At 37.9% G+C, this 16,995-nt stretch overlaps 1 protein-coding gene across 5 annotated transcripts in view; it reads right to left on the bottom strand.

Moving 5' to 3' along the window:
- Window positions 1–16,995, bottom strand: part of fgf13a (fibroblast growth factor 13a) — a 98,184-nt gene that overhangs the window by 13,648 nt on the left and 67,541 nt on the right. For 4 of the 5 annotated variants that reach the window (XM_058397912.1, XM_058397915.1, XM_058397914.1 and 1 more), the window contains one exon: window positions 10,208–10,318. In XM_058397912.1, the coding sequence (XP_058253895.1) occupies window positions 10,208–10,318 (111 nt within the window). Of the gene's footprint in view, window positions 1–10,207; window positions 10,319–13,015; window positions 14,018–16,995 lie in introns of those variants that run through there. The other variant, XM_058397913.1, reaches the window with a different exon arrangement.

Below are 16,995 nucleotides of genomic sequence, written 5' to 3'. Positions count from 1 at the left end.
AGCAAATGTTTTATGCTAAAAATGTATGTATCCGAGCAAACTACACTACAATATAGTGCTTCCTGTTTGAAAATGGAATTCATTCATGAATATATTATAATATACAGTATAATATATCAGTAATATGTATTTATAGTATGTTGCATGCTCAATATCAGCAGATTAATGTATACATATATTGTGCTTTTATGTACTTTTTAAATAATCTAAAGGAGGAGATATACTGTGTCTGCTGCTGCTTTCATATTACAGTGTTATATTACATTTCGAATATGCTGAAAGTACACTAGTAGTGAAATACATATTATAATATATTCCACAGACACCAATACATATACAACCATATAAACTATACTGTTTACAGTACACTTAAAATACATCCATTAAGCGCAAGCAATTTAGTGAACTTCATGTGCCTTGAAGTGGATCCTCAAGATCCCCAGGGGTTCATGAAGCATTATCCAACTTATAATAGTTACTATTATATCTAGTTAATAGTTTAGTTTTTCTACATGTTTCCAATTAAATTGAGCCTGGTGTGTGAATATGTACTTAAATATGTACTTATATTTGTACTAAGAGGATATGTGGAAGTTAATGTCCACTTAAAAAAATCCCTGCTATAGTATACCTTTAATATCAATTATTAATATAATATACTGTACAATACAAATAACAACAACCTTAAATCAAATACTATTTGCCATAACTGCACTTTCAAAACAATTCAGTATGTTGAAGCATTGTGACACCCACAAGTCACAAAGAAGAAGCAGCTAATTAAACAAAATTGATGAAGTCTGACAAGACATCACATCAGCAGAAGACATGGACAAAGACAAGGCAATCAGGATTAGAAACAGACATAAAGTAACACCAAGCAGAAAATGGCTTTCTCCAGAGAAAACAGGAGGCAAATGTTATGCTGCTTACGATGATAAGGCAGTCTACATTTACAGTACATGTTTTAAATACATCTGAAATACTGTCATTGTATGGTACAGTGTAGCTTATTATTGTGTGTCAGATCGTCATCAAAAACAATAACAGATGTAGGCTTATAAACAGTGATAATAATTAGATAATAAAACCACTGCTCAGTGAGTATATCCGAAAACACATACCAGAAATCTACCTGCATTCAAAATGAAATATTGATAAAACTAACAGTTAAAGGCTATGAAAAAATGTATTGGATGATGGCTTCCAAACTTGTTGAAAGTATGCATGTTGTAAAACTGTCACTTTTTTTTCTCAGCTGGATGGTGGTTTATTATGTTTTCTCCAGGATCTGTCCCTTTCTTTGCAGATAAATGAATTCAAACCAATGCTGAAAAATGAACTTGGCTTTTTTTCATGTTCACACTTTGACATTTCTTCTCTCTCTTTTCAAACTCAGCTGAATAGAGTTAGTGAGCCATGCTGGAGCTCTGCCTGCCTGGAACCACTGAAACTGCCAAATTGCCTTGCACCTTTGTCTGTCTCCCATGCCATAAGCCAAAAAGCTAACAATCTCTCCCTTTCACACCGTCTCCATGTGCCAGGGGGAAAGTAGAGCAGCCAGCAACCCAAGGCTGCACTGGCATGCATAGAACATTCAGAGACTAGCATCAGCTTCTGAGAAACAAGAACACATTACCATGTGTGCCTATCATGGATTATATAACATTCTAACCTATGAGCTTTATATAACATAAATAACATCTTTGCTCTGGTTTCATGTGCCATTAAATTAACAACAGGAGCACTGAAGAGTAAGTGCTTTTTCACATATATCAAATAAATATAGTATTTCTTTGAAAAAGAGCATACAGTATATAATTTTAACTTTTAAAACTCCTTGACCTTACATAGTGCTTTCAGGACAATAAAGGCAGAAAAGTTAATTCTGTAAACTCTATAAACTCTATTATTATCAAATTCTCTGTTTGTCAAGCTTGTGCTTGCCAGTCAGGTTTTTCTTTAAAATCTCATTTAAACCAAATTTAGCAAACTAGCAACCTTTTTATTGTTATTTTTATAGCACAATTTGCAAAATAAGGAACAACTCACAGCACATAGATCTTGTTCACAACAGAGACTTGTTCACAGTCTTTTGTAAATGATGTAAAAATGGTGAAATTATTTGAATAAAAACATATGAAAACATTTTAGTATTCATATCCTCTGCTCCTGTAGTCCTTCCCCTGCCCTTGTATTTAATTCTAACCCTTACTTAACTGCTGTCAGTAATGTAATGTCAATCCAGAAACGTCTGCTCTTGCACTAGCATTCAGCCATTCTGGACAAAGATGTAGCTTTGGAGAGAACAGTGGAGGAAGGGTTGGTTTGAATTACAAATTTTATCTCATTTCTGCTTACTTTCGGTTAAGGGCTCTCATTTCTTTTTATGTTTAACAATGCACTAATCAAAGATAAGAATAAAGGAGAATTTAGTCAAATTGCAAATAGTAAAATCATTTCAGGACCATCGGTTCATCTCTTTTGTCTCCTCTCTTTAGCAGGTCTTCATGTTGGGTTGCACACAGCATTTATGTCCCCATAGCTTTCATCAGAGAGATGAACAGCACCGGTTAATATTTGATGTGGAGTGATGACTTCAGCTGTGCTGCTCGTGCACACTGTGGCTCCATGCAGCAGCTCCACCCAGGTTACTGTTAGGGCAATTGGGTGGAGCTCTTCCCCTTTTCAGCCTCAACCTGCTTCACTAATCCTACATCAAGAGCCTGTCTCAGCTGTGCTGAGCTCCACCTGCAGAGATCACTCATCTGTCTAGCCTGCACTTTAGAAAGGCGAATCTCCATGGACTGGGGTTCGGGGTGGGGGTTATGGGGGGGGGCATTTTCAAAAATGAATGAGCTAAAGTAGGGTGTGGCTGTTTCATATCCTGACAGCTATTGTTATGGAATATTTATATATTTACATACACAGCATTTGGCAGGCAACCTTATCCAGAGCAACGTACAGAAGTGATTTATAGTCTCCATCAATCACAAAACCTCATGCTAGTACAAAAAGATCAGAGTCTAAGAATATTATCAAGCTAGAAACCTAGTTAAAAAGGGGTTAGTGCTACAGGGTAGTGCAGCAGCAAAGCCAGTACAAGTCAAGGTTTCTATTTTAATACAAAAAAAATAGAATACAAAATACAATAAAATAGGAAGACACACACACACACCTACACACACACAGACCAACACGGCACAGGTGTATCTCATTCTGCAGGGATTGTCATGGCTTTACTTGTGGGGGATTTAGAGGAGAGAGTCAATTACCTGCAGCTAATAAAGCACCTGAGCACAAATACAGCAGAATCTCTAAAGAGCAAGTAGAAAGCAAAACTGCCACATGCTTCCTCCTGTACCTCAGAAAAGCATCTCCACAGAATCAAACTCTAGCTCCTACATTATATTTGAATAAATCAGATTTGGTCTTTCATAGCTCCATCATATATGATTACAAATAATATTTAGAGTCTAGAACACTTAAAGGTTCTTGCCATTGGTCCTGTCTTTTTTCAGATATATTATTTCTAACAACAATGATCAGACAACAATTATCAGACAGAAGCCAGAAACCTAATTTTACACATGTACCATACATTTAAACAACAAATATTGAATTCATCCCTACTGTATTTTGTATCTTTTAATCACACATGTTATTTTTTGTTATATCTGCTAGCTGCTTTGTTAGTAAACTTCATTAGGGACAGAGCTCCTAACACATGACAGAACTGATTACATAGAAGTACAAACTGGCATTAGAAAAGGTGAAAAAGACAAGTTAACATTAATTGGATTTCAGGTTAAAAGAAGGAAAGGCCTCCAGTCCAGACGCACTGATTGGAAATCAAATTAAGTTCTCAGTGGAAAGAGGCATAATGCAATAAAGCAGCCAAACATGACATTTAGTGACCAAGATGAGTGTTTGCTCTGCTCCCAACACAAACCAAATCAGTGCTAAGGATGGGAGAAACTACACAAAAGTGAAGTGTAACCAAAGCTCAAGCATAGATTTAACTTTTGGCTTCTGTTTAGGTCAAATTGTACCTAATCTTAAAGATAAATATAGTAATGATAATATTATATACACTGTTCAGGCATAACATTATGACCATTGACAAATGAGGTGAATAACAAGTGTTAGAAGCAGGAAAAATGGGCAAGCATAAGGATTTGAGCAAATTTGAAAGGGCCAAATTGTGATGGCTAGATGAATGGATCAGAGCAACTCCAAAACTGCAGCTCTAGTGGGGTGTTCCTGGTCTGCAGTGGTCAGTATCTATCACAGGTATCCTTCAAGTCTTGTAAGTCCTTTAAGTCCTGTAAGTATCCTTTATGTCCTGTAAGTTGAGAGGTGGGGTCCATAGAGGCCCCACCTTGCAATTTACAGGAGTTAAAGGATCTGCTGCTAGCAGCTTGGTGCCAGATACCACAGCACAACTTCAGGGATCTAGTGGAGTCCATGTCTTGATGGGTCAAGGCTGTTTTGGCAGCAAAAGGGGGACCAGCACAATATTAGGCAGGTGGTCATAATGTTATGCCTGATCAGTATATATTAGCCAGTACTAATGATGTAACAGTACTAATAAAAAAGACAAAAGTGTTGTGAATAGTGACTTTTAGGTTGTCATGTAGAGGTGAATGTTGCACAGTACACCTGTACACTATTACAGCCACACATTATTAAAGTCTCACTTCCCACCAGTTTATTGTGAAGTATACACTGATCAAGCGTAACATTATGACCACCTGCCTAATATTGTGTTGGTCCCCTTGTTGCTGCCAAAACAGCCCTGACCCATCATACACTGTGCATTCTGACACCTTTTTATCAGAACCAGAATTAACTTCTTCAGCGATTTCAGCAACAGTAGCTTGTCTGTTGGATCAGATCACACGGGCCAGCTTTCACTCCCCACGTGCATCAATGGGCCATGGCTATCCATGACCCTATTACCGGTTTACCACTGTTCCTTCCTTGGACCACTTTTGATAGATACTGACCATTGCAGACCGGGAACACCCCACAACAGCTGCAGTTTTGGAGATGCTCTGATCCAGTCGTCTAGCCATCACAATTTGGCCCTTGTCAAACTCACTAAAATCCTTTTGCTTGCCCATTTTTCCTTCTTCTAACACATCAACTTTGAGGACAAAATGTTCACTTGCTGCCTAATATATCCCACCCACTAACAGGTGCCATGATGAGGAGATAATCAGTGTTATTCACTTCACCTGGCAGTGCTCATAATGTTGTGGCTGATTGGTGTATATCTTTGTTTATATTAGTGGATACCATGACTTGCTCATTTCACTGTCTACCTATTTATTTTTTTTAATATTGTGCTGGTTTTTGCCTTAGCCCAGTCTATGCCATGCTGTTTTTTCACCACTCTTGTCTCTTGCCTGGCATGCGTGATAAATAATGCTGCTCTTCATCAGCATTTGCATCCCTATCTACTGCATGACGGAAAACCATCAGTAATACATTTGTATTTCTTTTAATCATTAATTCTTCATCAAAACACGTTTCCTATCTGTAAAAAACAAACAAACAATAAAACTGACATACACTGATGTTTACTAGCTAAAGCATATGAATATTATCCAATAAGTTGACGTTGTGCATGCTAGCGCATACTAATCAGCTGTATTTTCTAGCTTACTAGCTACCATTTGTAACCCTAGCAAACTGGTCGTCAAGCAGTAACTTTAAAAAGTATGATAGTATTTTCTGTACTATTTTTACATTCATTCTTGGAAGCATCAACCATGTCAATGTGAGACCTTTTAAATGTTGTTAATGCTAAGAGCAGTCTTGTGGGCTGGGCAAATTCACCTTTAGTCTTCAAATCAGACATCCAAATGAAGCAGCTTCCTGTAATGAATACTGGATGGTGGTAATTCCTCAATTCACATTTGTATCATACTTGGAAGCATCAACTCAGTTAATGTTCGCTGCCATTAGGAGGCCTTTTATGTGCTCTTTAGCTTTATAACCAGCTTTAGAGACCAGACGCTTTTACATTCAGACTTGAAACAGATACTGCAATGAACAAGCTTCCTGTATATCATACATCATCTAAAATGGCCTTCGGCTTACTGATCAGACTGCCAATCAGCTTGCATTTCTGACCTAGCATTAACTTAGGTTCACTGAAATGTATTTCAGCACAATGTGAAATATTCTAATAACAATCACATGGAACTAATTAAACACTGAACCAGAGCAGTGCCAGGTAACTAACATTAAAACGAGAGCTAACTACCAGTCTCCTCCTTGTTAGCAAGCTAGGTAATATAGCTGATTAATTGTTAGAACACAGAAACCTTTTAATAGATAACTCATACTTAAATGCTTCTAGTTATTTTATTGAGGTAAGTTTTGACTATAGTTAATTAAATGAAGAACTGTTAACAAAATAGATGCAGCCCAGCAGCTTTGTCAGGGTTTTTTCTTATGGCCCAGTCAGATTAGCTTTCACTGTGCTTTCAGAGGTGATACAAAGCCATATGGTTGCTGTGCTGTTTAGTGATGGCTTGCAGTCCCAAATGACCCACTTGCAGTAATTGCTTGTGTGTGCCCCTGAGATCTACAAGGGTTTTAGCTGTTCTGTTTCTTATTTTGGGTTTAAAACAGCGCTGACATGTGTCCTCTACGCCCGGATATCTGAACTCCAGTCTTGGAGTCCTACAGCCACACAGAATCTCAAGTGTTGGAAGCAGGAAAAAGTTGAAACTCTGGGCCTCCAGTACTAAATTTAAGAACTTTAAGCTCTATATGGTCTTCACTCCTGTGTACTAGTCTATTAACCAAAACGTCTTTTGATATTCACAAAGATCACTTATGGGATGGGATTAAACAGAAGAGAGTCACATGACGGATGTGACATTAAAACTAATCTTATAAAATAAGATATGCATATGTGTTTTGATGAGGCTTTTGTAATTAAATGAACTTATCATTAAGCATTAGTGCTGCATCTGTAAAACAGCTAATTAATTAGAGTATGATTTATTACCTAATTTCATCAACAGCTTACATCACTATACCATAGAAGTAGCCAATATTATTTAAAAGATGTTTCTTTTATGCCTTCTGTAGTACTGGGCATTGGTATTATTGAGTTGTGTAACAAACATTTGACATTTTTGTCATAATCTAGAACAAAAATGAAATGTTACAGAAAAAGATTCTATGTGAGCAGAGACGATAATACATTATGTAGACTTTCCAGACAAAACATGAATGCTGGCTGTCATTGGGATTACAGAAAATAGAAGAATTTGTGACAGCCAGAGTCTCCAGATGAACGGTGGCAAGTTCTGTGAAATGTATAGAAAAATTTACCAGTCAATGTTCTCAGAAAAGTGTATGTGTAAACTGTTCCTGCACCTGAGAATACTGATGCGCAGTGTTGTCACAACAAAAACAACACTGCGCATAATATAATTAATTATAAATAATTTCATTATTTTAAAAGATATCTTTTCATTACATGTGCCTAAGAGTATTGCTATTTAATATTAATATTTAGCTCCCCCATCTGATCACACACTAATATTTTAATGAACAGAACATGAGGATTAAGTAACAAAAACAAATCCATGTGATATCTGCGCATGTGAGCAAAACCTCTTCCTCTTGTTTCACACACACACACACACACACACACACACACACAGAGGACTAAATTGCCGTTGCTATGGAGACAAAGGCAGCCAGCTCCTAACCATGCTATTTTGGCAGTATGAGAGATGAGAGATAGAAGCTATCATTTTTCCAACTTCTCCTCTCTAGCAACCACTTTTCTGACTCTCCATATTAGCATCAGATGAGAAAAGGAAACAAGCTGTTACATAATTCAATCATTTTCAATATAGATAAATTGCCCAAGCAAGCCAGTAGTGGGTTAGAAATAGGGAGTGGCAGACAATTAGGACAGACTTGTGCATAAAGCTTCTAGTCATATAGCTTCCAAATACATGTAGATCGCATTCATGTCTGCAATGTAATACTGCTAGGGTGTCTAGAAGCTGTAGCCATGATGTAAAGTAAATAATATGGGCTTTATTATAAAGGCAGGTGCTGTGCAGTTTTGGTAAAGTAGATATTAGTCCAGGTATCCATTCTTTTTGCAATCAGTACTTAATTATAAAACAGCCATAACTTCACGAGCTCTATCTTTTAATAGTATGAGCTCCTGCCTCCTTGTCCTGAGAGGGAAGAAATTAAATACCCCATAGGGCTGCCTAGTCTACTCATAACCCATGTTCGTTTACAGAAGATAAGTGACATCATGGCTCAGGGATCAGCAAAAAAAGAAAAGAGCCAGCTCATTTACAGGCTGTAAAATGTCATATCCTCTTAGTGGTGATATGATAAAGCACTAATACCAAACAGGTGCCACTTGCTTTATATCTCAGCCTGAGTGCCTCTCCGCCATATTGACATGTTACTTCTTCTCTGCCAAGACACGTTCTGTTTTTGGGCCTGACAAAGATTAATAAAAGTGCAAGGGACATGACTACTGTCAGTAAGGAGATAGCAGTCTTGACACTTCACTACCCACCCAATGCCTCAGAGCTGAAATGAGGCAGAGTGACGATAATGCTCTTTCTGAGTGACTTGGGGTTCTTTTTCTGGCTAGTGACCTATGCCTGTTTTGATAAAACACCATGAATTAGTTTTCCAAGCAAATCATTTTTTTTCACATTTGAGTCATATTTGCAAAAAGTGCTCTAGACACATGGATCAATCAAAATGCAATCCTGGGTTTCTGAGCAAATATCTCCTGATATGACATCAGCATACAAAAGTGACTGACTGGAATGATGATGAAAACTCTGCGACAAGCTATTTTTTTTTACTGTTTAGTCAGTAAGGCTAGCATTAAGCATGTATGTTAAAAGCAACAATGTGCTGTAGAAGGTACAATCCTTTATATCAGTATATAGTTTAAATAAAACTAATTTTTTAGTTATACTCAATAACTCCTTTAGGTTAATTCAGGTCATAATCTAATTTTAAGTCTAATTTTTCTAATGCATGTCGTCTCTAAGTGAACACATCTATTCAGCAAAATGAGTCTTATTCAGCAGTGTTGCAAAAATCAATTCTGATTATGAAATGGGTTTATACTTTAGTAGTGCTGGGATTCATCAGTTTTTATCTTTGGCATATTTGTCGTTTTGACACAGCCAACAGCACCAGTAATACCAATAATAGTAGTGGAATTCTGCCATTTTATTCCTTTAGCTATTTGATAGGCTGTCTGCTTGTTTTGAATTGTATGTTTATAAAGAACTTATAAAAATTAAAGATAAATACAAAAATGTTACTCACAAAATGAACATTTTCTTTGTTCTTAATCTCCTTACTTTACTCTTATTCACACTTTTATTCATTTCTTATTCATTTAAATAGAGTTTCTATTCCATTCTCTCTTGCTCTCTTTCTTTTGGATAATATCATCTTGTCTTTTACATTTTTAATCATAATCTGTACAGAGATATGAGCATATGCTTTTTTTTGTGAGTTGTCATACAATGACAGACTGGTTTTCTTTGTCTGCAAAACCTCCTATAATACTATACTGATATTATTATTTTTTCCCCTAGAAAACCCATAGGTTTTTTTTCCCTCAGCATTATCTCTTGCACCATAATTTCAGTTTTCTCACTACACTTTATAAATTAGGTCATGCTATGTGTACATGATGAGGCATGCATGGTAAATGTGGCATATGCATGTGATATGTAAATTAGGGACTGAAGGAGAGAAGAAATCCACTTCATATTGCAACTTCATAAATCGGAGTTTGCATGTTGATTGCAAAGGATATTACAATTTAACTATTCAACTGATTGGCCTTTGCATTTTTTTTGTTCCCTATAGTAGCACATTCACCTTTAGTGTTTTAGAGAAATACAACGTTATGCATATGTGTGTGTTATGAAGGTGTGTGTGGGAGACAGAGTGAGAGAGAGTGAAAGAGGATGCATTGAAGGGACAGAGCTCCATTTCAGAAAAAAACTCCAGCATCACCTAACAGTGCAACAAAGCCAGACATTTCAGAGGGAACCTTTCTCTCTCTCTTTTGAAGCCCCATAAACTTGATGTGTTTATGGGAGGTGATTACATTTCACTGCATAGTGTGCAATGGGTTCAGAAAGCAGAGGGAAACCTCCAGCTGACTTACTGAAACTGCTATCCTCCTCTTTCGTTCCATCAATGGTTCCATCTGCTTGGAGTTGCAAATGGAAGCCCTGCCGACTGTACAGCTTCGTCACGATCCCCTTCAGCTGGGGCTCTGAGGGATAGAGAGAGAGAGAGAGAGAGAGAGAGAGAGAGAGAGAAATACTGTGAGACAGGCACTGGTGTAATTAGTGTTGAAGTGTGACGGTGTGTAGCATCAGGAACAGTAGGGTTACTCATGCTTTACACAGAAAAGGAACCGGAGCAAAGACAAACCAGAGCTAGAGAAAAAAAATTAGCATAGTATATAGGAACCACAAATTTCAAAGGCTGTGGGAAGATTCATAGCATTTGATTACATATTGCCTGTAATCATGTCATAGACATGTAAGAATTTTTCTACCTTTCACAATTATTACTCAACTTCACTTTGTTTTTCATATTGGTGTTTCCTACCATTTAATTCAACCCCTTTTATCACCTCCATCTTCTGTCCTACCTTTCAGCCACGGTTTCTTCTCCAGGGAGACGCCCTGGTAATTTGCATGCCCTAGCTACTTTGTGCTCCATTAGTTTTCAGAATTTTGCTCTGGATCTAAAAAGAGGCAGGTATCTTTTAAAGCCACAAGTTTAGATTTTCATTACTAGGGCTAAGATGATAAGATGGTGCTTCAGACGACTTCGATCAGAATTCCTTTAATTTCTCTGTAGGTACTCGTCATCCTGGGACTAGTAGAGGAAGCCGGGAGATTGTCTTTATTCTCTAAGGAACCAACAGAATGAGCATCTTCACAATTACATCATGGTGGCTGCTTCTGAGTTGGAGCTAAAAGCAACCGAAATAAAATGGACAAGAAAATGTACCATGTCAAAGCATGTCTAAGAGATAATCTAAAAACCCCTCTCCATTCAGAATAGTAGGATAAGTACAGTTCAGACTGTGCATGCGTCTAAACATTGAGCCATATTAAATGTTTACAACACACTATCTATCTGTATTCTTGTATGTGTTACTTTAGTTTGTTGTTGTCCATGTTTCTGATGATCATTCTATTCATACATAGATCTGAATATGTTTACATTTCCATGTCAATTGCATGGCATATGCATATAAATGCATATAATGTATGCATGTATAATAATTACTAAACCACACAGTGTTTAAAAAAGGTGTTTATGTGCATAGGACAAAAATGGTGGAATTGTGGATATATGTGCAAATATTAAACAGCAGATTAGCAAAGCATGTTGTAATAAGGACTGTGGTAATTACCATATTTTAAGCTACAATAGGATATGTTACAATACAGGAATGTTCCTGTGTGCTGAGAGCTGAGTCTAAAATTAACTGCTCTTCTCTCCTCCATGAGATACCTATTCTGATAGCCAGTATAGTAAATACAGTACACAAAGCCTACTACAATCACCAGCGTACAATAATTTATAGTGATAACAGAAAGATATAAAAATAATCATTATAATTTTGAGCTGTAAGTTTTGAGCTATGTGTGCTGATGTCCAATCCTGTTTGACAGTCTAAAATTGAGTGCAAGGAAGATTATTTCAGTCTAAGAGTGCAGTCTAATGAGTGCAAGGAAGATTATTTCATGTTATATATTCTTATTATAAATTGTCTTTGATACTGTTCATAAATATGATGGTTTGAAAGAGTTTCATTGAACAGATGCAATGAGAAACAAATTGTTATATATATTATTGAATAGAAAATCTGTCTATGAAAATCTTGATTGTATGCAACTGCGATGAACAGGAGTCGATGGTGGAATTAGAAAAGCTTTGAAAAGAATAGCTTGAGAATGTTGCGTAGAAAAAGGTTCAGTCACACTATTATTTGGCTCTGCATTAAATACCTGCATTCTAATTGACACTTCTACTACAGAAATGTGCAACAATAAATGGCTGTAATGGCACTCAGTTTCCCAAGTTCAAAAGAAAGATGAGTCACTCTATGAACTCTGCAGCACCCACTTACCTCAAGAAACCAGTGTTACAATGATAAAATTATGCTTTAGTTGTTTCTGTAAGCAAATTAATGCTGAGAATTCTGTACTAAACACTGACGTGCAATATCTGCCTGCGTGATTTATTTTGGGAGTGTCCACAGACTGCACAAAACCAAAGGCACAATTAAACCCTTGTTATACACTTTATCATATACCAGTGTAATTACTTGTCTGAAGAACTTGTCTTGAACTTGATCAATATGAACAGAGATGATCAAGCTGTACATTTTTTGTCAAAACCTACTTAACAGGGTCCTTGTTGACTAACCTCATCTGACACATGTGCGTGCACACACACACACACAAAGCAGTGCCCACTCCCTTTTGCTATGATTCTCCCTGCCACCAATGACTGGAAGTACACAATGTCTAAGCTCCTTTAGACAAAAACATTTGTATATTGATTTTCCTATTTTTATTTGTTGTCACACTGAGATTACTGAAAGCTCTGCTTTGGCATTACATAATTTTGCTGCATGTTCTGCACACGGGCAAACACGGATTCACACTCAATCCTGGTAAAGTTTATGGTGGGTAAGTTCACAAGCACAAGTGAAACACAGGTTTCTACTTATAAAATGGATGGAGATGTAAACATGATGAGTTGGTAGAGATTAGTAAAGAGAGTAGAATGATGAATGGATGGGGATTAGTCAGTGATGAATTAACAGATGTACAGGTGAGTAAGGTGAGTGATCAAGTGTATAAATGAAGGTAAGAAATTCCATCGTGGTTATGGGAGTCATGAACATGATGATGGTGATGGACACGAGACTCTCTGAGAGCACCTGGTCGTCTCCTCCGGCGCTTCTTAGAACCGAAGAGCTTGACCCGGGAGAAGACGCTGAGACGGCTCGGTTTCTCGCATGCACTTTTGGCTTTGTTTGGGCTGCTGGCGCAGCGGCAGGCGTTGGACTTCTCGCGCTCCCTCGCCTGTCTTTTCTGCCGAATCAGGGAGCTGGCGATCGCCGCCGCCATAGCCAGTGTGGCGACGAGCCGCCTGACAGCGCGCGCTGAGAGAGGCTGCTTTCGCCCCTCCGCTCCTCCTCAGCCGGATTTCTACACGGATCTGTTAACCCACTCACATCCGACTTCGCATATCATAGCAACCGTCATCGTTGGTCGTGAAAAGGGGGAAAAAATCAGACAATGAACTCAAAGTTGCGCCAGAACTGTGAAGTCTAACTAGAGTTTACACTCCTTTCAGTAGTTAAATGGAAACTGCGCTCAGATTCATGCGCGCGTCTCTCGAACGATGCATTTTAATCTTCAGGAAAACACAGCGTCCACAATCCACTCCCTGCAGCCTTCCACTCCAAAAGGTGCCTCCGTGCTTTTGCTGTCCAAATCCCCCTAAAACGCGGTTCACATGATGACACCAAAACATTCACGGCATCACATGGGAGGAACAGCAGCACAGAGGCAGGGTGAGTGAGTGGGAGAGAAAGTGAATAAAGAGAGTGAGGGAGCTCGTGCGCTGTAATGCGCAGCCACAATAAACACCTGTTAACGAGATCGCATTTATTGCTGAGGTTTGTTTCCCCTATATCGATGGTTCTTACTCACCAGATAAGCCCGTTGAAATGTTAAAAATGAAGGCAGACTACCTAATGCGAGCGTGTTTAACTGCGTTGCATATCGCGTGCAAGAGTTTGAGGCGCGAGAGCCCCGTGTTCGCGTTAATATCTGCTCTCTGTCGCGCGCGCTGGATGACGCTGTGTTGGCATTTGCGTTTTCACAATTCCTCTCCAGTCTCCACTGAGGCATATCTGACTCTTAAGGCATGCACCAGCACTTTGCAGATGCGGGCAAATGATTGAGGAATGATGAGGCGGCCCCATATATAGCCTACAAATGCCATGTCGACTTTCATGCATTTAAAGTTCAAAGTTTAGCACTCTGAGCTCACTGCCAAACGGGAGTTGCTTGCGCGAAGGAATTACAAAACAGGATCTCAAATGAAGATCTCATATTGCTTTCTTTTAGACGCGTGAGATCAACACGCCAAAACAGGAAATAAGTGGCTTATAGAAATGGCTGTTTATTGGGATGGCACGGTGGCGCTAGGGAAGGCTTACTCGTCTTCATGCTTTTTTTAAAGCATGACTCTTTATATAACACATGCACTGTTACTCAGCTAAGTCCTTTAGCAGTGCTCCAGTTACCCTAATATCATACCAGCAGTCATTTTTTATGCTTCTCGCCCCTCAAGTTATTCTACCCTGCCGCAGAACCTAACGTCCAGGGAATGGAGCTGGACCTAACCCAAATCATCATATGTGCCTAAACCATAGCATAAGATACTGTAATATCTGATGAAAAACAAACACACTGACCCAATCACACTGAGGTATCTACAACCCTGGAAATTTGGTCAGATAGGAGAACCTGGACCAGGTCAGACTCCACCCTCTGGACTTGGTTGTCCTCTGAGACTTGTTGTCTTTTGTCATGACGTCATGGTGCAATATGAGGACAGGAGCTACAGAGCTAGTTACAGAATGCATGCAAGCAAACAAACAAAACAAACAAAAACATTGTGTAGTTATGTGGTTGTGTGTAAATTGTGTGTGTGGTATGCATCACATTAAGCTAATAATAGAATTTTTACTCTCACATCTTTTAGCAAAGAAAACACAAAAGCAGTTGCTTCACTTTTAAGGTGACTGTGTTGTGAGTGAGGCATAAAGTATACTATTTTGATAGACTGATAAACCGATTATTTTATTTATTTATTATTTTTACAAGAAAGTAGTGACAAAAGTCATTGTTTTTAGTCAAATCAGGTGAGAGTTGCTGATGAACTGTCACTATGTTAATTGAAACAGGAACAGGAAAAGCAGAGAGACAGAAACATGAAATAGATGACAATGGAGATAGACATGATATAACAGAGAAAAAAGTGAATGATGAATGGGTTAAATTGGGTGAGTCATGATTAAGCTTGAAGTGACACTGAATTACAATACCCATCAGCCCCAGCACATCACATGTCTATGTCACATGTCTCACTGATCACTCACATCTGTTACTCCTAATAAGCACCCCTATTTAATTTCTTCTTGTTGTATGTTTTGTTGTCAAGCTTTGTCTTTGTTGTTGTTGTTGTGCCACAGCCTTGTTTTTCCATGTATCCATAGTTTATGGTTCTTGGTACACAGTTTGGTTGTTTATAAGAAATAATTTTAAGTATGCCAGCAAATTAGGAAAAGTGATGGACAAAATGTTTTTTGTATATATATTTGTATTATATAAACAATATATGACCACATAATGCTTATTTTCCCCAAACAGTTACAACAATGTTTGAAGCACATAATTGTATAGGATTTTTCTGTATTCTGTAGAATTACCATTTCATTTTCTAGGCCCAAACTGAGTCCAGTATGACACTACCCTGTGTACAAAGCAAGGTTCATGAAGACATTGATTGCCAAGGTTGGAGCGGAAAGACTTAAATGTCCTGCACAGAACCCTGACCTCAACCCCACTGAACACCTTTGGGATGAAATGGAATGCTGACTGCATATCAGGACTCCTCACCCAACATCAATGCCTGACCTCACTGAAGCTCTTGTGGCTAAATGGGCAAATCCCCACAGCCACGCTCCAAAATCTAGTGTAAAGCCTTCCCAGAAGAGTGGAGGTTATAATAACAGCAAAGGGAGACTAAATCTGGAATTAGATGATCAAAAGTAAGTTTTTGCATTCTCAACACTTATATAATGGGAATTAAATTAATACAACATTTCAATCTATTTATCTATGACTTATTAAGGACTTAATTTAACTCACTACAGGTGATATCGATGTCCAGAAGATAAAACCCTTCTCGAGTTTTCATAATTAGATTCTTACTATTAGCTGCAGCTTCTGTGGTGAACTTATCGATCGCAAAAAAAGCGGCTGTCTTTATGAAGAAGGTTCCCTTTATTAGATGCCCTCCAAGATTCTTGTTGTAACTATATCTTAAGAACGAGGGGTTGCACAAGCAGTGAACGTCTGTAGGATTTACGTGGACTTATCATTGTAGCCAGAAGATGAATGAATTAGATTTTGGAATTGATCCATATTTTTCTTTAATAGCTTCCTTCCTGTTTGAAGTGTATTTTAAAGGGATTTGAGGTGTAAAATTTGTAGCAAAAAGAACTACAATTCTTATTATCTTATCTTAGACTGAATTTTATTTTTCTGAAGTTTAATTTGGGTTCATTTCTGTTAGGTGGGGTAGATTTGGCAGGCCTCATGACAGCCCTCAGAAAGAACCAATGACAGTTAATCATTTACCTCTGCAGCTTTGCCCAACCACAAAAACTAAACTTATTTCCTTTGTGTGTGATTTGCATTTACTTATTATTTTAGCCTCTTATTTTAAGTTAGCAGCTTGTGTGTTGTAAGAGTTCGAATTAGTGTTTTTACAAAGCATTCAAAAGGAATGAGAATTAGAATAATTTCTGTATTACTAGTACTGTAAAAATGTAGAAAAGCTATATTGATTGTGTAACACTGGTAATTTATGCCTGTGCACATTGAAATGCCAAGACTCTGCTTTCTGTGTTTGTATGATAAAATCTCTGAATGTTATAAACAGACAAATCAGACACTTAATCTGATCTTTTATAGCTTCACTGCCAAAACAAATAGTGAATGAATCATAAGCCAGTCACCAGAGTGACAGAAGCAAGGTAAATAAAAGTACAGAGAAGCTCATTTTAATCCATTATATGATAAGTGCACTGCTTCTGAATGTAGCAGTGCTATGTTTAGT

This window comes from Hemibagrus wyckioides, linkage group LG08, assembly GCF_019097595.1.
Source record: "Hemibagrus wyckioides isolate EC202008001 linkage group LG08, SWU_Hwy_1.0, whole genome shotgun sequence".
Classification (NCBI taxonomy): domain Eukaryota; kingdom Metazoa; phylum Chordata; class Actinopteri; order Siluriformes; family Bagridae; genus Hemibagrus; species Hemibagrus wyckioides.
The sequence above is the reverse complement of the archived record's forward strand: the minus strand, read 5'-3'. Positions and strand labels throughout refer to the sequence as shown.